The following is a 24,398-nucleotide window of genomic DNA, read 5'->3' on the forward strand; positions in this document are numbered from 1 at the left end:
TCTCAGGTAGAAGGGCAGGGAACAGTCTTCCCTCTCACAGGCGGTCCCCGATGTTGTTGACTACAACTCCCAGCTTCCCCAGCTGCAGTGGCCTTCGGCTGGGGATTATGGGCATTGTGGGGACCTGGGGTGGCTGGTTGCTGTTGATCCGGAGAGACAGCTCTGTCTTGTATCGGCACACTGTGGAGATGCACCTGGGGTTGCCCACTGACTGCGGGGAGGGTGACCTGGGCATTCTTTCCCCATTTTTCTGGCCTGTTCCTAGAAAAGTGGGGACAAAAGCATGTAGGGGAGGGAGATGCTGGTTTTTTCATTATATAATAATTTGGGGTTTTTTTAAAATTGTGTGCTATGCACAGCAACAAGCATACCTTCTGAGCAGGGCGTGGCAGGCACAGCTGTGCAGGATGAAGAGGAAGCAATGAATGGAGAGGAGGGAAACTGAGTCTAGTTTTTAATTGAATTATTTATCTATTTATTTATTTATTCGGTTTATATATCACCCCTTCCAAAAATGGCTCAGGGCAATTTACATCAAAATAAAAACAATTAAAATCAATTAAGAGTTTAAAACAAAAACTATAAAAACAACATAAAACCAACAAACAATTAGATCATTTAAAACAGTTAAAAACCCTGGAAGGCCAAGCCAAACAGATAGGGCTTAAGGGCTCTCCTGAAAGCCAACAATGATCTCGAATTACGGATTTCTGCTGGGAGTGCATTCCACAGCCCAGGAGCAGCTATGGAGAAGGCCCGCCTCTGCGTCGCCACCAGACGTGCTGGTGGTAACTGGAGAGGGACCTCCTCAGATGGCCTTAATGTGCACTGGGGATCACGCAGAAGGCTGCGCTCTCTAAGATAACTCGGACCTAAGCTGTCCGATAACTTGGACCTAAGCCGTATTAATTTTGTATTGCTCTATCTGTGTTACTGTCTTTGTGAGCTGAGTTGTACTGACAGTCCAGCCCAGTGCTGGAGGAGCGGGATATAAATAAATTTTCAATAAATAAGCAACTGAGAGTTCAAATTGCCAACGACCCTCTGCACTCTCGTCCTTCAGTGGCAGGCGGCCCTCTTCTGGCACAGTTCTTGGACCCAGCTTTAGGACGCGGCAGGCAAGCCATTTTGTACACTGAGTCGAGGGTTAGACTAGAAGAACTCCAAGGTCCCTTCCAACTAAAGCTCGATCAGCACGGCTGATGAGGCGGCTCTGGTGGACACGGCATACGAGACGGAAGCATGGAAGAGAGCTGTGGAGTCAGCCAGAGGCTCTGGGTTTTAGCTGCTAGAGGCCATCGGTGGTGGCACAGCAGGACCCGGCTGGTTGCTGAAAGGCTGTTCAGGGCTGGCTTGGAAGTGGAGCAGATGAAAGAGAGAGAGAAGGTGTGCCTGTGTGTGTGTGTGTGTGTTTTCATGCAGCTTCTCTGAGGACATGGGCAGGTTTTGAACAGCGTCTATCCAGGTCTTCCAGTGCAAATGTTTTCTTAAGATGCTTTCACGGAAAGCGTTGGAAATTACTTTTAAGAGGCTACGAATTAGGCCAGGGGTTGAGGCACTGGGCCTCATTTCAGGTAGCATATTTCCATCTACCTGATGTGGAATTGCTTTAAACTAAAGCTGCCACTCCCCCTCCCCCTCCTTGAGGATGTAGTGCTGCGGAAGGGGCGGGGGGGGTCCCCCTGGTGTGTGGGTGGGTGGGTGTGTGGACTTTGCCACCAAGCCTTTGGGAGGCCAACCCAACCTGCACATGCAAAGTCGAACTCTTGCCACCGAGTGCTCAAGGAACGCTGCTTTGGGCTCTGGGTCTCTCTGACTGCTTCCGTCCCTCTCTCCGCTTCCTGGGCCCACAGACAGTCTTCCTGCAGGACAACGGCATCACGCAGATCCACCAGCAAGACCTGGCGTCCCTTTCAGGCCTGCAGTACCTCTACATGCAGAACAACACCATCTCGGCCCTGGAGCCGGGCGCTTTCCGCAACCAGAACCGACTGCTGGAGCTGGCCCTCAATGGCAACCGCGTCCACCTCATCAACAGCAGCATCTTCAAGGGCCTGGAGCACCTGCGCGTCCTCTACCTAGCTGGCAACCAGATCACCCGGCTGCCCGACTTCACCTTTTGTGACCTGGAGGTGAGGCCACCGGGCCGGGGGTGGGGGGGGCTAATTTAGAGGCACTCGTCTGCCCTACAGTAACAGCCACACTGGTGCTTTAGGCTCGGCAGTTTCCACCTCATGGCGCAGCAGGGAAGTAACCTGCCTTGCGAGCCAGAGGTTGCTGGTTCGAATCTCCACTGGTCTGTTTCCCAGACTATGTTTCCCAGACTATGTTTCCCAGACTATGTTTCCCAGACTATGTTTCCCAGACTATGGGAAACACCTCTATCAGGCAGCAGCAATCTAGGAAGATGCTGAAAGGCATCCTCTCATACTGCGTGGGAGCAGGCAATGGGAAACCCCTCCTGTATTCTACCAAAGACAACTACAGGGCTCTGGGGTCACCAGGAGGTCGACACCGACTCAACGGCACAATTTTAGTTTCTACTTTACGCCTGAGAGCCATCAGTTGAGACCAGGGCTAGCAGAAGTTTGGACTCCAGAAGTTTGGACTCCAGAAGTTTGGACTCCAAATCATTCTGTTCAGTGGTCCACCGTGGCTCAGTGCGAGTAGATGGGTAGATTTAATGACCTTGCCTTTACAGTCGCTTAGTCCCCCACTTATCACTTTTTAAAAATTCCAGTATATACAGGAGCAGATGTAGTGCATTATGCCAAAGGCCATTGTGGTTGGGGATGATGGGAGTTGTAGTCCAGCAACATCTGAGGACCCAAGCTTGGTAACCCCTGGCATAATGCATGCATGTAGTTCATGGCTTAGACAAAGTCATGGAGGGCAGGTCCATCATCGGCTACTAGTCGGAGGGCTATAGGCCACCTCCAGCCTCCAAGGTAGGGTGCCTCTGAGTACCAGTTGCAGGGGAGTAACAGCAGGAGAGAGGGCATGCCCTCCCTTCTTGCCTGTGGGCAGTGGCGTACCGGGGGGAAACGGCGCCCAGGGCAAGCTCTGCCCCTGAAATTGCGCCCCCCGCCCCCCCACATACCTGAGTGCGCCCCCCGCCCTGAGTGAGCGCGGCGGCGGGTGGCGGGGGGAGTGTGGCGGGTGGCGGCGGATCACCCAGTGCGGCGGTGGCGGGTGGCGGCGGATCGACCAGTGCGGCGGTGGCGGGCGCCGGGCGGCAGCAGCGGATCGAGTGCAGCAGAGCGACGCCGAGGCCTGCCTTCTGGCCCGGCGTCGCTTCCCAACTGCGAGGCGCGCCTGCGCAGTTGGGAAGTGACGCCAGGCCAGACTGCAGTCCTCGGCGTCGCTCTGCTGTACTCGAGCCGCTGCTGCCGCCCACCAGCCGCCACCGCCGCACTGGGCGATCCGCCACCGCTGCACTCACTCCTGCCGCCGCCCGTCACTGCCGCATGATCCGGGGGGGGGTGTCGGGGGGGCATGCCACTTTTTGGCGCCCCCCTTGTGACCCACCAGAGTGGCGCCCAGGGCACGTGCCCTGCCTGCCCCCGCTATCGTTACGCCCCTGCCTGTGGGCTCCCCAGAGGCATCTGGTGGGCCAGTATGTGAAACAGGATGCTGGACTAGATGAGCCAGCAGGGCTGTTCTTATGTGCTGATGGCACAGGGTTAGATGGCTTTAAACTGGACAGATTTTAGAAAGAGGAGAAGTCTACTGATGGTTATTAGCCACGACTGCTAAATGGAGCCTTCACGTGCAGAGGCAGTATAACCTTCGGATACCAGTTGCTGGAGAGGGCGGCTCCCTCCATGCTTCACTTGGGGGTTGCTCAGAGCCTCTCTTGGAAACAGGAGGCTTGACATGATGGACCTTTGATCAAATCCAGAAGGGCTCTTACATAAATATCATAAAATACAAAGTAAAATAGCCTAAGTCAGCCCAACAACATAAAAAGAGCAAAATCATCATAATGAACAAAGATTCTAGGCCTTTTAATACGTAAATAAAATGAATAAAAGATCTTCCCACTCAAGCAAACCCATTCAGTGTCCATATATCATTATCAGTGCTCTGTTTCAGGCAGCTGGAAAAGCTCGAGCGTAAATTAAGTGACTGAAATTAAGTGACCAATCCAAGGCAGGAGAGCACCTTCCTTCTGAGGCAAGGCTACAACACCTGGGGCTTTTTAGTTTAGAAAAAAGACAAGTGCAGGGAGACATGACAGAGGTCTCTAAAATCATGCATGGTGTGGAGAAAGGGGATAGAGCGAGGTTACACACTTCCTCCTTGCAGGCACAAGGTTTCGTCCAGCATCTGTAAAGAAGCGCAAGAGAACAAATCACTACCGAATACCAAGTCCGACCCGTATTCCTTGCAACCAAAGTAACTCACCAGATCCCAAAGGTCCCAGGTCCAAGGCATCACAGAGGGAGGTAGCGAGGCTGTCATCTCCAGCAGCCCGTCCCGAGTGAACCTGCAGAATTTATGGCAGGTTGCCAGCTGGCATCAATCAGCGCTCTGCCCAGGCAGCCGCCCTCCATCGGTTTTGTGCACGCTGCAAGCGACTGCTGCGTCTCAACTCCCTGACTTGCTCAGGCCGCTTCTCGTGCCTGTGTACCCGGGGAGATCACACCGGCAGCGAAAGTTCCTCCGGGGATTGGTCACTCTGCTCTGCCTCCTGCACCAAGCCCCCCTCCTGGCCCATCACGAGTGCCTCCTCCCTCCGGTCACAGAGCTGGCCCTCGGGATCCTCCGGCAAATTCACTGCCCCCCACTCCCCTTCCAAGTCCTCCAACGAAGGCCTGACAGATGGTTTGATATGTGATAAGGAAGAGAGTTGGTGTGAAGCAAAGGGAACACTGTATAGGATGGTGCGTGTGGAATGTGGAGAACTTTATATTGGGGAGACTCCTGATGAAAAGGTATAAAGAGCATTTAGCAGATACGCAACATAATAAAGACCATTTGAAACCCTGGGCTAAACTTATGGAAGAGAAACATGAAGGGAGAGCTGTAAAAACAAAGGTGTTTATTCTGGCTAATGAAGGAAGTGTAGAGAAGCAAAAGATTAAGGAGGCTATGTATAATTAATGTAGAGGAGGAAATGAGAGAGGCAATGAAATTTATTGGCCTGTGAAAGGGTTAATTTTATGAAGAGCTGCTTATCTTCTCTCCCCCCCCCTCTGCCCTTTCTTGTCCTTGAACTGGCCATTTAGTTAACCATGAGTGTTTCCAGCTGCCTAAAATAGTGCATTGATAATGATGTACGGACACTGAAATACATGTGCTCGAGTGGGAAGATCTTCTGTTTGTTTTATTTATGCATTAAAGAGGTCTAGAATTTTTGTCTGGAGTGCAGAAGTATGTGTATCTCATCACACCATTATATTTTTGTACACTGCCTACAGATAAATTTTGTACACCGCCTAGAGATGTACATATCAGGCAGTGTAAAAATATGATAAATACATGATAAATTATATCATCATTATGAAGAAAGAAATTGCAACCATCCATAATACATTCAAGTACTTCTGGTTAATACTAGGGATAGCAAGTTTCCGGTGTGTGATGAGCCACCGATCTCCCAGTGCCAAGTACTGCTTGGTGCTGTGCAGAGCACTCTAGGGTGCTTGCTGTTCATGGAACCCAAAGGGAAGGGTTCTCAGACTTTTCTTTAAGGCATTCTGTATTCTCAGGTCTGGCTTTCCAGTGTTCTGCAGGTACACACCTTGCTGCAGTTACCAGATACAAAAAAGCGGGTTCCTATATATCGGCAACATTTTTAAAACCTCATTAAGAAGACACATTGTGGCTCCTGGTACTGAATTGTATGTTGGAGATCTCGTTAATTCCCTCTTACACAGGAACATCGGGAGCTGCCTTAAAGCAAATCAGACCCTTGGTCCATCTAGCCGAGTCTTGTCTACACTGACTGGCAGCGGCCCAATAAGGCTTAAGGCAGGAGTCTCTTCCAGCTGCTTCCAGGGAGTGAACCTAGGGCCTTCTGCATCCAAGGCAGATGGTCTTCCACTGAGCTGCAGCCCCGTCCCCTAAAGGGAAAAGCTTACAGCTCTCACACATGGTCTCCCATCCAAATGCAAACCAAGGCAGACCCTGCTTAGCAAAGGGGACAGTTCATACCTGCTACGACAAGACCAGCTCTCCTTCTCAAGCTCTTCTTAGGCTTTTGGTTTGGCATGTTCTATTACTGGCCTCCACTGCAGCCTCCATCTCCAATGCTCACTGTCTGTTTCATCTGCCTCTACCTCCCCCTTTCCCCCCTTTTGCTTCCAAACTTCTGAAGTTTCTTTTCTCCCCACAAAGCCTTCCCTAAACCTCCGACAGACTTGGCCTACTTGTACCTCCACTGCCATCTAACTCTCCCCTACCTCAGAGATTGACCCACACAAGCAAGAAGTTAGAATCTTTATTATGCACACAGATGTGTTGGCACACCTTGAGAGATTTCACACACACACACACACACACACACACACACACACACCCCTTGGCAAAGAAAAACCCGTTTGTGCTGTGCTGGGTGGATCAGCCAAGAAAACGAGACGGAGAGGCAAAACAGCCACAGTGCCGGTATGGCCGGGGTTCTCGACCTTGGATCCACGGAGGTTGCTGGACTATATCGCCCATCATTCCATTGTGGCTGGGAGGATGGGAGTTGGAGTCCAGCAAGCCTCCGTGGGCCCAAGGTTGAGAACTCCTGGGTAGGAAGGTGACTCAGAACGCGGCTGGCTTACGGGGAACCCATGGTCTGACGCTTGCTTTGCAGAGGCTGCAGGAACTGCACTTGCAGGAGAACAGCATAGAGACTCTTGAGGACCAGGCCCTGGCTGGGTTGTCCTCCTTGGCGCTGCTCGACCTCAGCAAGAACAACCTGCGCACCATCAGCCGGGTGGCCCTGCGGCCTCTCGTCAGTCTGCAGGTGCTGCGGCTGACTGGTGAGTAAGTACTGCTCGCCGCCTGCAAACCCAGGGTGCCCACCCAAGCCCAGTCGTTTTAGGGTGGCCTCCAGCATCCTGTCCTGGAGACTCCCCGGTGGGTAGTTTGGGATGGGGAGTGGGAGAGAAGAGATTACTCAGTCCAGGAGGAGGACGAGTCTGGATTTGAGACAACCCCTCTTAAAACATCAAAGCACTTGGGGAAAACCTAGTCTGGGATTCATGTAAAAACAGTCTATGTAAAGGGATCTTCTCTTAGGTCCAGTTTGCTAGGACCCTGTGGGAGGGAGGGAGGTTTCTAGCCCTCCAGTGAGCTGGGAGAGTGAGGTTCAGTGTGCTGGGGGTAGGGTCAGAACCAGCATCTTCTTGGTGTCCCTCTTCTAGCGACACGTTTAAACCTGTTCCACGCCCAACGAATCCTAGGAACGGTAGACCTGCCAAGGGGTTATAGGGACCCCCAGCAACAGCATCCTCTCAAAACTAAAGTTCCCAGGTTTCTTTGGGATAAATCCATAACCGGTTTCAAACTGGGCTTTATTTATTTATTGTTAAATTTCTAGACCGCCTTTCATTAAAACAACCTTAAGGCGGTTCACACAAAAGCTAAAACAAGTCTATGACTGTGTAACAGGTGTGCCCTTAGAAGTGAGGAACCCAAATTCTGTTCCAAGTCATATAGGACAATAAGGACTAGTTTCGAAACTAGAAACTCTTGAGTTCAGTTCCCTTCTCTAACGAGTGGGGTAAAAAGAGTGTGTTGGGCAAGCGAGCACTAACTTGGGAAGAGGGCGATCTGTGGAAGCTGGGGGGGCACACAGTGACCAGGCCTCCCTCTTTCTCCTGGCAGAAAACCCCTGGCGATGCGACTGCTCTCTGCACTGGCTCAGTACTTGGATCAAGGAGGAAGGACAGCGGCTCTTGAGTCCTCTCGACAAGAAGATCGTGTGCTCGGAGCCACCACGCCTGGCCTACCAAAGCCTGATCGACATCTCCGGCAACAGCTTGGTCTGCATCCCCCCGGTCGTGCAAGTGGAGCCATCGGAGATGATGGCCCGACTAGGGGACGACCTGCGAGTCTCCTGCCAGGCCTCCGGCTACCCGCAGCCACTGGTGACTTGGCGTAAGCTGGCCCACTGGCGAGCGGGGGGTGCCAAGCCCAGCAATGCAAGGCTGCCCGGCGGAACCTTTGAGCTGAGCGAGCGCAGTGTGGGGGAACGCTTTGAGCCGTCGGACACAGGCAGCGGGATGCTCTTCCTCAACAATGTGACGGTGTCCCACGCCGGCAAATACGAATGCGAGGCCTCCAACCCAGGCGGCACGGCCAGGGTGCTCTTCCACCTCATGGTCAACCTCTCCCAGCAGCAGCAGCAGCAGCAACAACAGAGCTCCCGGGGCTATCCGGCCTCTGGGGACATCAGCCAAGAGCCCCTCTATGACATGGAGAGCATGGACTTCAATGCCCTCAGCATGGCCACACAGACTGCCATTGCCGTGGCCATTTCCCTTTTGGCCTTGGTAGCCCTCCTTCTAGTGATCATGATCTACCGGAAACATCGCAAGCGGAAAAAGGCCAAGAAAGAGGAAAACATCCTCTACGTCAACGACTACTCCGACGGGCCCACCACCTTTGCTCAGCTGGAGGAGTACCGCGATGAAAGGGGCCATGAGATGTTTGTCATTGATCGCAACAAGCCCCTCTTTGCCACCTACAAGGACCCCCAAGGCCTGGCAGGGATTTTCCCTGAGCAGCTCCAAGACCAAGCTACCCAAACCCTGGAAGGGGAAGAGGACTGCCCCCCAGAAGCCAGCGAGCTCTTTGTCAATCAGGGACTGATATTCCAGCCTCAGATTGCTTACGAAATCCACTGCTGAATGGTTGTGGGGGGGACCACAGGCTGGTGCCATGGAGCCCTTGGGGTAGACAGACCCCCAGTGGAGTTGCTGTAGCCTCCCTGACCTTTCACCTCTGTTCTGGCCTTTCCAATAGGTCTGCTTTTCCTGTTACTTAAGGTGATTGGGGAGGAATCCATGATGCTTTGGTGACCACTCAAACCCGAGGGGTGAGAGGATTTCTTTCTGTGCCTCTCCCTGACTCCCAAAGAGGAATCTCGCCCCATGTGGCCACTGGTGGGGCATGCGCCACCCTCAGGGCATCTCCATTGCCACTCCCTGGGGTAAACGGCTATTCACTCTCTTTGGAGGCACTTCACAGAGATGGGAGGGCAATTCACAAGACTCCCACGGAAGGTCTTGGCAGAAGATGCTGAGGCATACTGAGCTGATGGACCGCAGGCCCTGCCTCTTTATTCATCTCCGTCTTATAAGTTGTTTGGGCTTGGACAGTAGCAGCTTCTACTTAGTCAACACCAAGGAAGCCACTCTCCAGGCAGGCAGAGACCGTCCCTCGTCTGCAGGGGAAGGAGAGGTTGAAAACTAGCTGCTGCTGTCTGGAGGCAGAAGGAGGCCTCCACTGTGCAACTTGGACCACCCCTTTCCTCCCTTCCCCCCTGACCTTCAAGGGACACTGTGGAGTCACCTGGGTTCTTTTCAAGGATGTGAGAACCCTCTGACTGGAGGAAGACAAATGGGAATTTTTTGTGGTTTTTTTCCAATTTTGTCTGGGTTGGTTTTTTGGTTTTTTTAAAAGGATAACAAAGACACCGTCTGAAGGAATGGAACAGCACCACTCTCTTGCTCGGAGGCCCCACAGGAAGAGCCACCCACCTGCACAGCCACACCCCCTGCTGGTGCTACACAATATGGTTTTCACAGGAGCCTGAAAGCCACAGAAAACGAGGAGGCCCCACCATGAGGAAAAGGCAGCATCGCAGAGTTGTTTGAGCAAAGGAGGAGCTAATAAAATGTAGTTGGTGCTGCAGGCTGCCAGGGGGTCTCTCTGTCTTTTCCGCTAGAAGCAGATGGGCTGGCAGCTGAGAGGGGAGGGCAGGACGGGAGGCGTCGATCTGGTGCACCATTTGAGGAGGGTGCCCTTAACGGCACATTGTCCCAGTGTGGTATGGGCTGGACAGACCTCCTTTGCTCCCCCTGTGGTTCTGCATCAACAGGTACCCATGGCTAGGAAACGCCACAAAGTGGCATGCCCTCTAGGCTGCACATTTGGAGGCTGGAAGACGTTCAGGCTGTTCTCACGATCCTAATTAGGGTAGGAGACGCGTCCTACCCAAGTGCGGGAGCTGTGTGCACTCCCGTTTTCCTGATTGTCTGTACTAGTGCTACTACTATCGATATTTATATACTGCTCTTCGGTAACAAGCAAGGGGAGGGGGAGGAAGTGATTGTCTGCTCAGCAGCTGTGGGGTTGGCGGGCTCCATCCTGCCCAGCAGCTGTACCCAGCTCTTTAACAAGGTAGGAAGGGAAGCCCGCCCACCCAGTAGCTGCTTAGCAGACAGTCACTTCCTCCCCCTCCTACCTTGCTTTTATTCACAGACAACTGGAAAATGGGAGCACGTACAGCCCCCCAACTTGGGTAGGATGTGTCCCTTACCCTTACTAGGATTATGGCAACCAGCCTTCTCTAGCACAGCAGTTGCAAGGGAAGGCTCACCACAAGCCCTCCAAATGTGATGGCAGGTGCTTCATGTTGCTGACATCACCTGGGCAGACATCATCATGTTCCCAAACTGTAAGCCTGCTCCTTAAGGCAGGGGTTTCTCAGACTTGGGTCCCAAGATGTTGACTACAATGCCCATTATCCCCAGCCACACTGGCCTTTAGCTGGGGACAATGGGCATTGTAGTCCAACACCATCTGGGGACCCAGGTTTCAGAATCCCTGCCGTACAGGGAGTGCAACCCTGTCCAGGAGAGACTGGACAACATCCCATCTAGTCAGGTATCTCCCTGGTCACTGCAAATCTGCCTCGTCTTCCCTGAGCTCCAGTTTATTAGGCCTCGTGTTTACCTCTTTCCTGACTCTAGACATTTGGCACCTCCCTTGCTTTTACTTGGACCAGATGAAAGAGAGAGTTGGGTGTCGTTAACATATTGATGACGCCTCATTCCAGATCTCCAGATGATCACTCCCTGCAATATCATGTGGCTGTTACATAGCAGTGGGTGTGGGAGCGGGGAGGAATAACCTCACAGCACAAATGCCAAGGGACTGAGCAAGAGTCCTCCAGCACCACCTTCTGGAGCCTGCCTGTCAGGAAGGAGTGGAACCACAAGAGCTCCCAACTTCCAGTTCAGACAGATGGTTCAGGGCCTTCCCAGACATCAGGAAACCCTAAGATATGCAAAGCTTTTGTACAAGTTCTACGTTTGGGCTTACTCTCCATTCACAGGCTGCTGCTGCTGCTGCTTCCTAGCGCAATCTTATCTTCTGAGCAGGGACCTTGAGTGATTGAGCTCACCCTTTCCCATTAGTACTTTTTGAGGGAACAGGAGGGATGGTTGCATTCATGCTTCCCAGAACACAACCAAGAGCTGTCCAGCAGGTGGCTCTGGAGAAATCATGCAAGGTTCTGTCTTGGTGCTTGGACAGAAGGTAAGCTCATTCCAGGAAGGAGCAGAGAAGCACGTAGCAGCGGGTCTACAGGGAGCAAGAGCACACTTGGAACTTGGGCAAAAGCTTTGACCATCCCACAGTTCATTGCCATCTGGAAAAACCTCTCAGAAGGATATCATGGCCAACGGTATCAACGGCTGCTGAAAGGTACAGAGGTTGTACTCAAAACCGTTGTTCTCCCAGCTCAGGCGATCCCAGCTCATCATGGTCCTGATCATCATCATCATCAGGATGATCAAAGCTGTTTCACAGCCACAACCAGGTTGAAAAAGCCAGATTGAAATAGATCCAGAAAATGGGTGAGAGGATGCTGTCACTTGTGTGTCAATGATGGCACAAGCTGCATTATACCGAGCCCAATAGTGGCAATACTGCCTGGCAGTAGTTATCCAAGATTCCAGGCAGGAGTCTTTCCCAAGCCTTACCTGAAGATGCGAGGGAGTGAACCTCGAACATTTTGAACACAAGCCTGCAGATGCTCTTCCACTGAGCTGTGGCCCCATCCCCTACAATGCTCACCCATGCAGTCTGCCATCCAAATGCAAACCAAAGTAGGCATTGCTGCTTGCTCCCACAAGACCAGCTCTCCTCCCCATTGGGGAGGGACAGTGAATGGGCGGTCACTTGACGCCTTGCTAGAGCTACCCACTTTCTATTCCAGTGAGGAGAGAGCTCTAGAGAATTTTATCAGAGAACAAAATGTGCAGTCTTTGTGCCGCTTTCCTTTGGCCTGAAATGTCCAAGGTGGGGGACACCAGCTGCTTGTTCTTTAAGTAAGAAGAATGAAAAGGTGGTTCAGCTAAAGACTGCTTCACACAATGCATCCATTTTTTTCAAAAATCCGTACATCAAAACGGGTGCAAAAAATCCGCTCATTACTACACATGTGTGTTGCGTTTGTATCCTTTTCAAATGGATTTTATTCCACTTTGGGGGGAAATCTGGCCAGAGCAATATGATACAGAATCTGACATTCAGGAAGCTTTTCCTGGAAGGCACAGCAAATGTCAACCCAGTCCTTGCAGGACGTGGCCGTTCTTTCTGACTACGGACTACAGTTCTACATTCTACATATTAGAATGATAGAGCGAGAAAGGGTGGAAGACCAGTTAGGCCAACTCCTTTCTCCCAACAGCTGGACTGCCATTAGTGGACCACCTTGCCTCAATCCACCCATGGAGTCCGGGCCACAGAAAGCCATAAGCAGAAGCCGTGGTGCCCCAGAAGAGAGTAATTTCCCGTTTCCTGCAGAGGCAACTACCGCCACTTTAAAATGGCTGGCTTGTGGTAATCTGTTTCAAGAATCAACTTGGTGGACCACAAACAGTCTAGGCCAGGAGCTCCCCACCCTGATTCCCCAGGTGTTGGATTACAACTCCCATCACCCTCAGCCAACCCACAGTTAGGGGCCTCTGGTCATGTAAAGAGGAAATAGGAAACAAAATCTCCCCTCTTGCCTCCACCACAGGGTACAGGGCCTGATTAATTAAGGCAGGACTTCCCAAACCTTGTTCCTCACTTATTTTAGACTACAACTCCCATCATCTGCCACCACAATGTGTAGAGTTGTAGCCTTACAATATCTGGGGACTCAAGTTTGAGAAGCCCCAAATTAAGGAACAAATCAGGACTGCCAAGGCTGGAGTGTACAGGACGCAATTAATTAGATTCAGCAGGCATATTCAACCTAGGCCGCCCAGATGTTTTTGGGCTACAACGCCCATCATCCCCAGCCACAGTGGCCAATAGCCAGAGATTATGGGAATTGTAGGCCAATATCTGCAGGAGGCCAAAGTTGAGTAGCCCTGAATTAGAGGTGACAATAACCAGAGACGCTTCACGAGCACTTGGCCACTCCACACGTGAAAAGCTGGCCCTTCAACCACATTTTAAGTTGTTGGCTCTTTTAAGTGCCACAAATCCCATATTTAAAAAAACCCCATGCAAACTGGAAAACACAGAAGACGCTGGCTGACATCCTAACTAATAAAGGCCTTTTGGAATGTAGTAATCCTTTGGAGTAAATCCTGAGCTGTACTACTGAGTGATTTATTATTCAGCCATTATTGGAAAAGAAGAAGGAAGAAGAAGAAAGGGTGAGTGCAGGAATAACGCTGATCACAGAGAAGCCGGCTGGTGTGGAAGCAACCGGATATGAAGAACCACAACACAATATGGCGCCAAGGGTTCCGGCCCCGTTTGCAATTGGGGTTTGTAATTAGGATCAATTTATTCGGAAGTAAACTTCTTTGTTGTGGGAAAGGGGCCGGGAGCAGACCTGTAGTGGTGCCCTCCCCTCAGCCGCGCTTGCGTGGTGCCTTGAGGGGGCATCTCGGGTGGGGGGCGGTCTGTTAGTCGGTGGTGTCTCCTTCACTCAGGATCCCGGCGTCGATGAGGTAGACTCGGGTCTTGTAGCCTCGGTAGGCCGACTGGATTGTGATGGCGGCCCGCTGCTGCTGGCGTAGAGCCCGCCGGGCCTGGCACCCCCGCCAGAAGGCCTGGATGAGGGTGGCAGCCCGCACCACTTCCCACAGCTGCTTCCTGGTCTTGAAGACACGTCTCTGCCCTTCACCCATCCGGCGGGCACAGTAGTTTTCGTACAGCCAGTCAGAGGTGCCTGCCGTAGCGGCCCCTTGCAGGTGGATGCTGGTGGACGAGAGGCTCCTGGCCGTGGTGCGCTCCCGCGGGGGCCGCATGGCGGTATGCGTGCCGTAGCGCTGGCTCAAGCCGACGGGGTCCCGCCCGTACTTCCGGGAGGGCTCTTCAGGACAACAGCTCTTGGGGGGCACCTGGTAGGATACATGGGGCCCGCCACACGGGTGCTGCCGCGTGGCCTTCTGCCTTTCCTTGGACCGGGAGGCCGGGCTCTGCCGTCTGTTCTGCCTTTCCTTGGACCGGGAGGCCGGGCTCTGCCGCCTGGAGCGGTAATGGGCGGAAGGAGGGCGGGAGCACCCCTCGACGTCACTCTCGTCCGCTTCCGATTCGGAGGGGGGGCCCTTTCCCACCCCCACGAGCACGCGGACCGTGGTGCATCGCCCACACTTGGGGCACGTCTTCGGCTGCGGGGGCACCTCTTTGTGCTCCCCCTCCCTCCCATACGCCTGGGGAGGCACTTTGCTCGCCCACTCCTCGGGAGTCCCCACAAGGCACTTCTGCCAGTGCTTCCTGGGATACGGGCCCACCCATGAAGAGGATCGTCCTGCCCCGTGGCTCGGCTGGCCATAGTGAGACCCAGCGGGTCGACCGCACGGCCTTCGGGCCAAGTCCTGCCTTGTGTGGTAGCCCCTCCAATGGGCCTGGATAGTGGTGGCGGCCTGATGACATTGGACAAGGGCCCGGCGGATCACGTATCCCCGGTAGTGGGCCTGAATGGTTATGGCGGCTTCCTCCCTGTCCACCTGAGGGCGACCCCAGGATCTTCTCTCCTCCAAGGAGGCCGGGGAGGGGGTCCTCCTGCGGTTCCCATATGTTTGCCAGGAGGGCACCTGCTCCTGCTGCATGGCCAGGTATTCCCGGGTGATGTAGCGCCTCCAGGCAGCCTGGATGGTGGAGGCAGCCGCGTGCTGGGTCCAAAGGTGCTTGCGGGCTAGGTGGCCCCTCCAGGAGGCCTGGATGGTGGTGGCCGCTTTGTCCATCAGCATGTCCAGCTCGTCCACCAGGAAAGAGCTGCGGGTCCGGGTCCGGCTGTTGCTCCTGGCCCGCACCTTGGCCAGGTTGGGGTCGTGGTGGTGATCGTCTGCCTCATCATCCTCCCCGCTCTGGTAACTGAAGGCGCACCAAGGATGATCCTCGTAGGTTTCCATCCTGGGAGGGAAGTCGGTGGGCATTAGTGTGGAGGCCGGAATCCCTGCCTCGCCCGTGGCAGACCGTGGAGGCGATGATGGGAAAGAGACAGCCTTCTCAGACAGGGTAGGCAACCTTGGCTCTTCAGCTGTGGTTGAACTACAGTGCCCATCATCCCCAGACCCAATCCATGATGCCTGGGGATGGTGGAAGTTTGACAGCAGCTGGAGACCCATAGTTGCCTACCCTTGTTCTAAGAGGTCCCAGCACAGCCAAACGGTCTCCCCAGCAATCAAAGGCTGCCTGCCCTACAATGATCAGGTCACCCCTCCAGGTGGTGGATGACCAGGCATTGCGAGGGTGTGTGTGTGTGTGTGTGTGTGTGTGTGTGTGACATGAGAGTACAACCCCCCCCGCCCACTTCACTTGCCTCTTGTCACATGGTGGCAGCAGCAGCAGCAGGAGTGCGCTTGTGAAGCCACTTGTGCCTTGCTCGGATTTGGAAAAGAGGAGGCAGGCGGAGCGGAAGAGGGAGGGGAGGGGAAGTGATGGAAGGAGAACAGAGCAGCTTTTCCTCCTCCACTTCTTCCACTCGGTTTCCTTCCTCCTTTTCATATCCGAGCCAAACAGAAGCAGTGGAGCACTCTTTTGCTGCCGCCACCACCACCACCACAGCAGGCAAGGGTGGCGCCCACAGATTTCAGGCCACGGCTGCCAGCCCCCTGCATGTTAGGGACAGCTGTCGACCCCTACCTAGCCCGGAAGATCAGGGGCACCACCGGTCACTGCTGAGCTGCGGCGGATGTTAGGGCCTGGGCGCTTCTGTCTGCAGAGTACAGGCTCTTCCACTGAGCTACAGCCCCCCCCCACCCAGCTGCCCCCCCATCTCCTTCTCCAGGCTCCCAGTCGCATTCTACTTTATCTCCAAGATTCAGCTTCCCATTTTATACAGGGTCTTTGCACTAGGATCTCCACCCTTCCCTTCCCTTCGCTATTGCTGTTGTATTTATCCTGAAACCTTCCTCCAAGAGTTTCAGAATGGCTGATGTGGTGGTGGGGCGGTCCCCCAGTGAGGATTTGGACCCAGGTCTTCCTGGTCCTAGTCTGGGTCTGGCACTCTAAACCATTACACCACACTGGCTCATCAGCAGTCCCTGACCACCTGCTCAGCCTTCCCCTTCGCAACACACAGAGACATCATCTGCCAAGTCAGTTCCTTGCTGCTGCCCCAGGACCACTTCTTTGGCAAAGCCCTTTGGGGCTGCAGTCTAGTCTTGCCTGATGCCCAGGGGCGTAGCTATAATTGAACGAAAGGGTTCAAAGAACACGGGCCCCCAGCTCCAGAGGGCCCTCCAGCTCCATCCCTCCCTATTTTCTTAATTGTCTCCCTCACCCTGGGGGGCCGCCCGAGAGAGGGATGAACACGGGCCCCCTCTCCCCTAGCTACGCCCCTGCTGATGCCCTGCCTCCTCTACACACACACACACACACACACACACACACACGGTCATGTCTGGGCACTGGCCATGCAGATGGGCCTGGATAGCCCCTCCAGTGTGTGTGTGTGTGTGTGTGCACGTACATGCATCACATTAACACCTTTAGAACATAAGAGCCCTGCTGGAGCAAGTCCATGATCTAGTCCAGCATCCTCTTTCCCACAGTGGCCAACCAGATGCCTCTTGGAAGCTCACAACTAGGAGATAAAGGCATGCCCCCTCTCCTGCAACTATTATTTGGAGGTGGTATCCTTCCTCTTAAGATGGAGGTAGCCTATAACCATCAGGCCTACCCGTCATGGCCACTGATGCACCTGTCCTCCATGCACCTTGTTAAAGCCATCCAAGCTGGTGGCCATCACCACATCCTGTGGCTGAGAGTTCCACAGTTCAATTATGGGCAGCATAAGAGCACTCTCACGCCGCCACCTCAGCAGGCAGGGTACACACAGGCTTTGTACCTTTCCTAGCCTTTCGGCCCTAAATTCCCTGGCAACCAGTTTCATGGGATGATCCCCAGTTCTAGTGTTGTGACCCTACCTTTCTTAGGCAAGCATGCCAGCTCGAACACACTTCTTTGCAGCTGCTTCAGGACCAAGACACAGAGCTGGACATTCCCTATAGGACGAGAAGCCGTTCACAGCATGGTAAAAGTAAGGAACATGCACCTGAGAGCCGAAGATCTGAGCAAAGGTCCATCTCATCCAGCATTCTGCTGAGAGTTAGCAGGATGCAACCCCTCCATCCTGGTGAAAGCATCCCCAACAAAGGTTTTTCCAACCACATGTGGAAGCCCTCCAAGGAAAAAGATCCCAAAACCTCCCAGGAGAGTTACTGCAAGGTTCTTTATTTCTTTACACTCATATACACTGCTCAGTCAATACAGTTAGTTAAACAGCTTTATATCACAGGTACATGGATAGCAACAGTGACTCAAAAGCCAGGGTGTGTGTGTGTGTGTGTGTGTGTGCGTGTGCCAAATGAGGGGCAGCTGCTGTCTCTGGTTCCCAGCAGCCTAAGTGTATCCATTTCTTTCATCCTTCTCCACCCCACCCCACATTAAGGAAAGCCATGCTGCCTGCAGGCTGGCCATTCATCAGGTAGAGCTGAGGAGCGGCTAAGCCCGCACAGCTCTACCTGATGAATGGTCAGCCTGCAGGCAGCATGGCTCTCCTTAATGTGGGGTGGGGAGAAACGGGCAATCCGGCTGCCAGGAATCAAAGGGCAGCTGATCCTTGAGTGGCACCTCCCTGGCTCATTGCGACAGGCGGCTGCGGATGGATCTGTTTGGATCGGCATTTAAGCCCCCCTCCGCCGTCCCACACAGCCCTCGCCACATCAAACTTCAGACACAATGAAATGGTTGAGATACATGTCATGCAGACTAATATCAAACGTGTGAACTTACAGGGCATCTCTATTAAATCAATGGCAGCTCTCTTAACTTGAGGGGAAAGTGTCATTTCTTCAACTGTTTAATTTTTGTTTTGAATTTGACAAAAGGGTTTCACAAACAAAATACATGCAACAGGATTAAAAACCAAAGAGAAAAACAAGGCCATCATATCATTGGAAGGGGGGGTGTTTCTGATGAGTGAACTGCTTATTTCGAGCTTCTTATCCTGCTTCATGTTTAGGGAGGGGTTCCTGGCCTTTTGGGTCCCCGGATTCTGTGGGGTGACAACTCCCGTCATCTGCAGGCCCCATAGCCAAGGGACCAGGGGGAGCGGTAGTTAAGAACAGAACAAAACACAGACCCAAGGTTGAGAACTCCTGGTTTGGGGGTTCACTTTGGGCTCAAGGCAATGAGACTGAAGCTCTGTGGTGAAGCACCCGCTTGGCATGCAGGAGGCCAGAGGTTCAATCCTGGCCAATGTCTCCATGTCGGGCTGAGGAAAAATTCCTGGAGAGCTGCTGCCAGCCAGAGCAGGCAATACTGAGCTAGACGGCCTAATGGTCTGTCTCAGAATCTGGCAGCTTCCTAAGGCAACCAAGAGCTAGATTCAGCTCCTTCCAACACACAGAAAAAACCCATCTGCGCTGGTTTTTGGGGTCAGATTCAGATTCCCTTCAACTCCCTGATCTCATAGCCAGCCTCCTGTGATCTGGGAAGCAGTGATGGATGATGGAGGGCGTGTTCCTTCTCCTTTGACTTCTGCAGGGGATTGAACCCAGGGTCTTAATGCATGCAACAGCTTTTGGAGAATTGCTGCCGGTTGGGCTATTTGAAACCACGGCTGCAGGAGGCTTCGGGTTAATGCTCTTGAATGGCATAGAGTCATCTGGAGACCACAAAGACAAACCATTTGAAGCCTACATATGCCATACCTGTGCAGATATGAAGGCTCCCATGTACAACCCGTTCTTTCCCTTCTAGAGGACCTCCTGGCCGCTTCTTGCTTAGGCCAAGAATTCTGGGGGAGCATGACATCACATGCTGATGTCACTGTAATTGTGTCCTCATGGCCTGTGTCCAACCAATCAGAGGCTGACTGGGGAAGCCCTTGGCAGCCTGTGTTGGAAGTGAGAACATCCTTACATACTGTGTGCTTCACAGGTGTGAGATATGCATGCATATACATGCACAGGAACACACTTGTGAACCTCCAAGGAAAAGGAGCTGCATAAGAAAAGGAGAGCTCAGCCTTCAAAGTTAATTTAAAAAACAAAGTTAAGCAGTCCAAATAGTACAGGTGAAACTCGGAAAATTAGAATATCGTGCAAAAGTCCATTAATTTAAGTAATGCAAATTAAAAGATGAAACTGATATATGAGACAGACGCATTACATGCAAAGCGAGATAAGTCAAGCCTTAATTTGTTATAATTGTGATGATCATGGCGTACAGCTCATGAAAACCCCAAATCCACAATCCCAGAAAATTAGAATATTACATGGAACCAAGAAGACAAGGATTGAAGAATAGAACAATATCGGACCTCTGAAAAGTATAAGCATGCATATGTATTCAGTACTTGGTTGGGGCCCCTTTGGCAGCAATTACTGCCTCAATGCGGCGTGGCATGGATGCTATCAGCCTGTGGCACTGATGAGGTGTTATGGAAGACAGGATGCTTCATTAGCGGCCTTCAGCTCTTCTGCATTGTTTGGTCTCATGTCTCTCATCCTTCTCTTGGCAATGCCTCATAGATTCTCTATGGGGTTCAGGTCAGGCGAGTTTGCTGGCCAATCAAGCACAGTACACTGTATACTTTTCGGAGGTTTCATGAGCTGTATGCCATGATCATCACAATTATAACAAATTAAGGCTTGACTTGTCTCGCTTTGCATGTAATGCGTCTGTCTCATATATCAGTTTCACCTTTTAATTTGCATTACTGAAATTAATGGACTTTTGCACGATATTCTAATTTTCCGAGTTTCACCTGTATATGGACAGTGATGAAAGAGCACAGTGATGTTTAAAAAGGCTAATTAGAATCCTTGGTGGGGCAGCAAGGATTTTCTCAGTCTCTACAGATTTTTAAAAAGTAAATCTTCTTAGGAGGAGTCCTAAAAGGGTGCAGATATGGGGAAGTAGTGGTTTTGCTCATTATGCATGATGACACAGGCACTGTGCAATAGGTTCCTGTAATGCTCATTCCAATGTTTCATTCTCACTCTCAGAGTGCTCCAGCTGATAAAATATTGTTGTTAGTTTGCATGCTGGAAAAATGTGATCTCTCCACAACAGAAGCCCTGTTCTCAGGTGAAATGGCTGGATCTTCGTCAGGATAAATTAGAAACAACTGTGCCTCTGTTGCACTATAGGCGGATTGTCTAGGAAGACCCCAAGCCTCAACCAGAAAGGCTGTATCTCATCTTGAACCCCGCACTGGCAGTACTGGACCAATTTCCTCTTAATCCAAAGTAGAAGGAACCTTAGCTAATTAGAGTGGAAGAATAGGTCATGAATATTAACTGCATAGGGAGGAGCCTTGGAAAATTCCAGCTGCATCCAAGTCACAGAAATGTCAGCTCAGCTCTTGCTCAAAAATTTATGCTTCATAGACTTCCAAGTCTTCATTTCCTTGCTCACACGTACATCTGTTCTTTTCCTCCTCATCCCATGCATGTTTAAACCTCTGAATTTGTAGAATTAAAGCTGCAATCCTAGCCATACTTACCTGGGAGAAAGTCCTATTGAATCCATAGGATCTTACTTCTGAGTAGACCAACATGAACTTGCACTGCAAACCATATACCAGGAGCTCCCCGGATGTTGTTGGACTACAGATCCCATCATCCCCAGCCACAATAGCATTTGACAATTCATGGGAGTTTGTGTGTCTTGCAAGTTAGGCTTTAGTTGAATCAGGTATTCCCTTTCCGCAATGAGGCATGGGGCCCTCGCAACCATCTTACAGGGGGAAACGGCTCAGGCAACTGAGGCCTGCTCCTTTCTCCAGCCCCATGGAGCTCTCAGAGCACTCCCTCTAGGATTAGCAGGGGTGCTGGTGAGTGCTAGAACATCTCTCCTCCACAATTTGAATGTGGGCGAGCATGCTGACCTGCTATGTGCAACAGAGACCTGGTTGGATGAGCTGGGTGGGGCTGGTCTCTCTCAGCTTCGTCCTCTAGGTTTTCTGATCCTGCAGCAGTCCTGCCTGGAGGTTCCAGGAGGGAGCGTTGTGGTCATCTGTCCAGAGATCTTTCCCGGTGCCCGGTTAGGCAATCTCAGAATCCTGCGTGTTTGTCCGTGGGGGGTGTGGGGGCACGGCTGTGAGGTAGGCTGGGGGTTCTGTTGGTGTACTGGCCACCCTGCTGCACTTCAGTCTCCCTACATGAGCTAGTGGGGGTGGTCTCGGAGGTGGCTTGGGGTTCCCCAAAGCTTATTGTCTTAGGGGACTTCAATGTCCAGGCCAAGGCCCCCCCCCCCACTTGTAGGAGCAGCTCAGGATTTCATGGCATCCATGGGCCTCTCTCAGTTGGTATCAGGCCTTACTCAAGTGGCAGGACATACTCTGGATCTGGTTTTTGCTGACCAGGAAATAAATAATCTGGGAAGTGGGGGAGTTTGAGATAACAGATCATCTTCTGGTGGGGTTTATTCTGACCACTCCTTTTACCTTGTGCAGGGGTGGTGGACCAATCAGAATGGTCTGCTCCCAGAGGATTATGGATCTGTTTGGTATCCAGACAGCCCTCGGGACGTTTCTAGTGTCCAGACTTGGCAGCTCTGTCGAGGCCCTGGTGAATCTCTGGAACATGGAGACAGCCTGGGCTATTGACACGGTCGCTCCTAAGCGCCCTCTCTGGCTTGGTGGAGCCCATTTCGCTCCTTGGTTTTCCTTGGAACTTAGAGCAATGAACCAACTTGGGCAACGCTGGAGGACATGTTGGGATGAATCTGACCGAACTGGCTAGAGCCCATATTAGGGACTACTCCATAGTGGTGGGGGGCGAAGAAACGCTTTTTCTCCACCTCCATTTCATCTGCTCAGAGCAGACTAGCAGAGCTGTTCCTTGCTTGGAGTTTGGGGCAATGAAACAACTTGGACGATGGCTGCAGTCGAGATGAATACTCCCCTCAAGTATAGGGATTAGAAGTACTGCTTTGAAGTGGCTTCAATCCTTTATCGGGGAGACGGTCTAGAAGGGGATGCTGGGGAACTTCTGCTCGGCTCCTCGGCCTGTGGGGTCCCACATGGCTCGGTTTTGTCTCCCATGCTGTTTAACATCTACATGAAACCACTGGGAGAGATCTAGGGACTTGGACTGAATTGTCAGCAATATACAGACGACACTCAGCTCTATCTCTCCTGACCCTAGGGAGGCAGGGGATGACCTGAATCGGGGGCTGGAGGCAGCGATGGGTTGGATGTAAGCTAATAAACTGAGATTGAATCCGGGCAAGACAGAGGTGCTGTTGGTTAGTAGATGAGCCAATCGGGATGAGGGGATCTGACCAGTTCTGGATGGGGTTGCACTCCCCTTGAAAGGGCAGGTACGCAGCTTGGGGGTATTACTGGACCTGGCTCTGCTTTTGGAAGCTCAGGTGGAGGCAGTGGCCAGGGGTGCCTTTGCATGGCTTCGGCTAGTGCACCAGCTGCATCCCTTTCTTGATAGAACTGGCCACTGTTCCCATGCCTTAGTCATGCCATGGCTGGATTATTGAAATGCACTGTATGTGCGGCTACCATTGAAGAATATTCAGAAACTGCAGCTAGGATTTCATTTTCCAGCTGGCTGCTGGAAACACATTACACCCATTTGGAAAGACCTAATTGCAGGGGGTGGGTGGTTGCTTTCTTTAGATCCCCCCCCCCACCTTGAGATGCTGGTGAAACTGACATATCTGAGAATTACCCCAAATCTGCCAGTACCTCCCGCTCACCCACAGCTTCTCTGGTTATGCATCTATAAGGGTCAGTTTTCTAATACGATTTATGTTATTCTGTGTATCTCACTTCACCTCCCCTCACATCCCTGCATGTGTGTATTGTGCCAATAACCCTTCTTGATTTTTAAAAACCAACTTGGTGAGCAGATATTCAGAGCCTGCCTGTGTGCATTCCTTATTAATTCAGCTGTTTGCCCACTAAGGAGCAGTAGAGTCCTGGTTGCAAAGCTCAACTATGTAAGCACGGCTTCACATTCCTACTTGGCCAAGATTCTTTGCCCATCCTGCTGCAGGGCCTCAGGGAAGGCTGCTCTTCACTCTGTCCATTTTCACCCCAGTCTTAGCAACATAGGAAGCTGCCTTTTACAGAGTCAGACCACCGGTCCAGCTTGCTCAGTATTGTCTACACTGACTGGCAACAGCCCTCCAAGATTTCAGGCATACCTGAAGATGCCACCAGGGATTGAACCTGGGACCTTCTGCATCCAAAATGGATGCTCTACTATTGAGTTATGGCCCCATCCCCATAAAGCAAAGGTAAAGTGTGCCGTCGAGTTGGTGTCAACTCCTGGTGCCCACAGAGCCTTGTGGTTGTCTTTGGTAGAATACAGGAGGGGTTGACCATTGCCGCCTCCTGCACAGAATGAGATGATGTCTTTCAGCATCTTCCTATATTGCTGCTGCCCTATATAGGAGTTTCCCATAGTCTGGGAAACAGACCAGTGGGGAATCGAACCAGCAACCTCTGGCTTGCTAGTCAAGTCATTTCCCTGCTGTGCCATTAGGTGGTCTGGGTGGACAAATCAAAACCTAATTTAAGGCCACCCACAGCAAGGACCACTGCATGCAGAAAGGTTTTCCTAGAAGGTGAGAAGTCACTGTGAAGCCCTTACATAAGCCTGTGTGAAAACGGCATGTGTTCTGGTGCAAGTTACATACTCGGAAGCTGCAGCACGACCACATGAAAAAAATACACCCAAACATGTACAGGTGATTTTTCCAGAACTGCCAAAAATATTGCTCCCCTCCAGGGAGGCAGGCACACAAGAACAGGGCAAAGTTATAGATCATCTTAGCTAGACCCACATGGATATCTAAGCATTTATCAGAAACCCCCCCGAGTGATGCAAGACCTATTAATGTTCTTGGAATACCATCCCCCCACCGCCCCTGCACTGACTTCCATCCAGCTGTGATGCAGATTCAGTGATGCCATCAGCAGAACTTAATCCAACTCACTGGCCGCCTTTGGCACTCACTCTGCTTGTGGA

The 24,398-nt window shown here is 52.1% G+C and overlaps 2 protein-coding genes and 1 long non-coding RNA gene across 7 annotated transcripts in view; 1 reads left to right on the forward strand and 2 right to left on the reverse strand.

Moving 5' to 3' along the window:
• Window positions 1-9,857, forward strand: part of LRRC24 (leucine rich repeat containing 24) — a 35,363-nt gene extending 25,506 nt beyond the window's left edge. For 3 of the 5 annotated variants that reach the window (XM_053250229.1, XM_053250230.1, XM_053250231.1), the window contains exons 3-5: window positions 1,858-2,132; window positions 6,806-6,974; window positions 7,822-9,857. In XM_053250229.1, coding sequence (XP_053106204.1) covers window positions 1,858-2,132; window positions 6,806-6,974; window positions 7,822-8,846 — 1,469 coding nt within the window. In that variant the 3' untranslated portion in view covers window positions 8,847-9,857. Of the gene's footprint in view, window positions 1-7; window positions 1,387-1,853; window positions 2,133-6,805; window positions 6,975-7,821 lie in introns of those variants that run through there. The other 2 variants (XM_053250232.1, XM_053250233.1) reach the window with 2 other exon arrangements.
• LOC128324971 (uncharacterized) lies at window positions 3,984-4,814 on the reverse strand. Its single transcript, XR_008307190.1, has 2 exons — window positions 4,408-4,814; window positions 3,984-4,329 (listed from the first exon to the last, which is right to left on the reverse strand). It is a non-coding gene; the product is annotated as an uncharacterized LOC128324971 (long non-coding RNA).
• A 3,678-nt stretch (window positions 9,858-13,535) lies between the features above and the next one.
• On the reverse strand, window positions 13,536-19,548 carry IQCN (IQ motif containing N). The gene is made up of 3 exons (XM_053243788.1): window positions 19,113-19,548; window positions 17,325-17,402; window positions 13,536-15,306 (listed from the first exon to the last, which is right to left on the reverse strand). Exon 3 carries the CDS (start codon window positions 15,303-15,305, stop codon window positions 13,854-13,856), a length of 1,452 nt encoding a protein of 483 aa, XP_053099763.1. The 5' UTR covers window position 15,306; window positions 17,325-17,402; window positions 19,113-19,548; the 3' UTR covers window positions 13,536-13,853.
• Window positions 19,549-24,398: the final 4,850 nt, after the last annotated feature.

Source organism: Hemicordylus capensis, chromosome 4 (genome assembly GCF_027244095.1).
Source record: "Hemicordylus capensis ecotype Gifberg chromosome 4, rHemCap1.1.pri, whole genome shotgun sequence".
In the NCBI taxonomy this organism is placed as follows: domain Eukaryota; kingdom Metazoa; phylum Chordata; class Lepidosauria; order Squamata; family Cordylidae; genus Hemicordylus; species Hemicordylus capensis.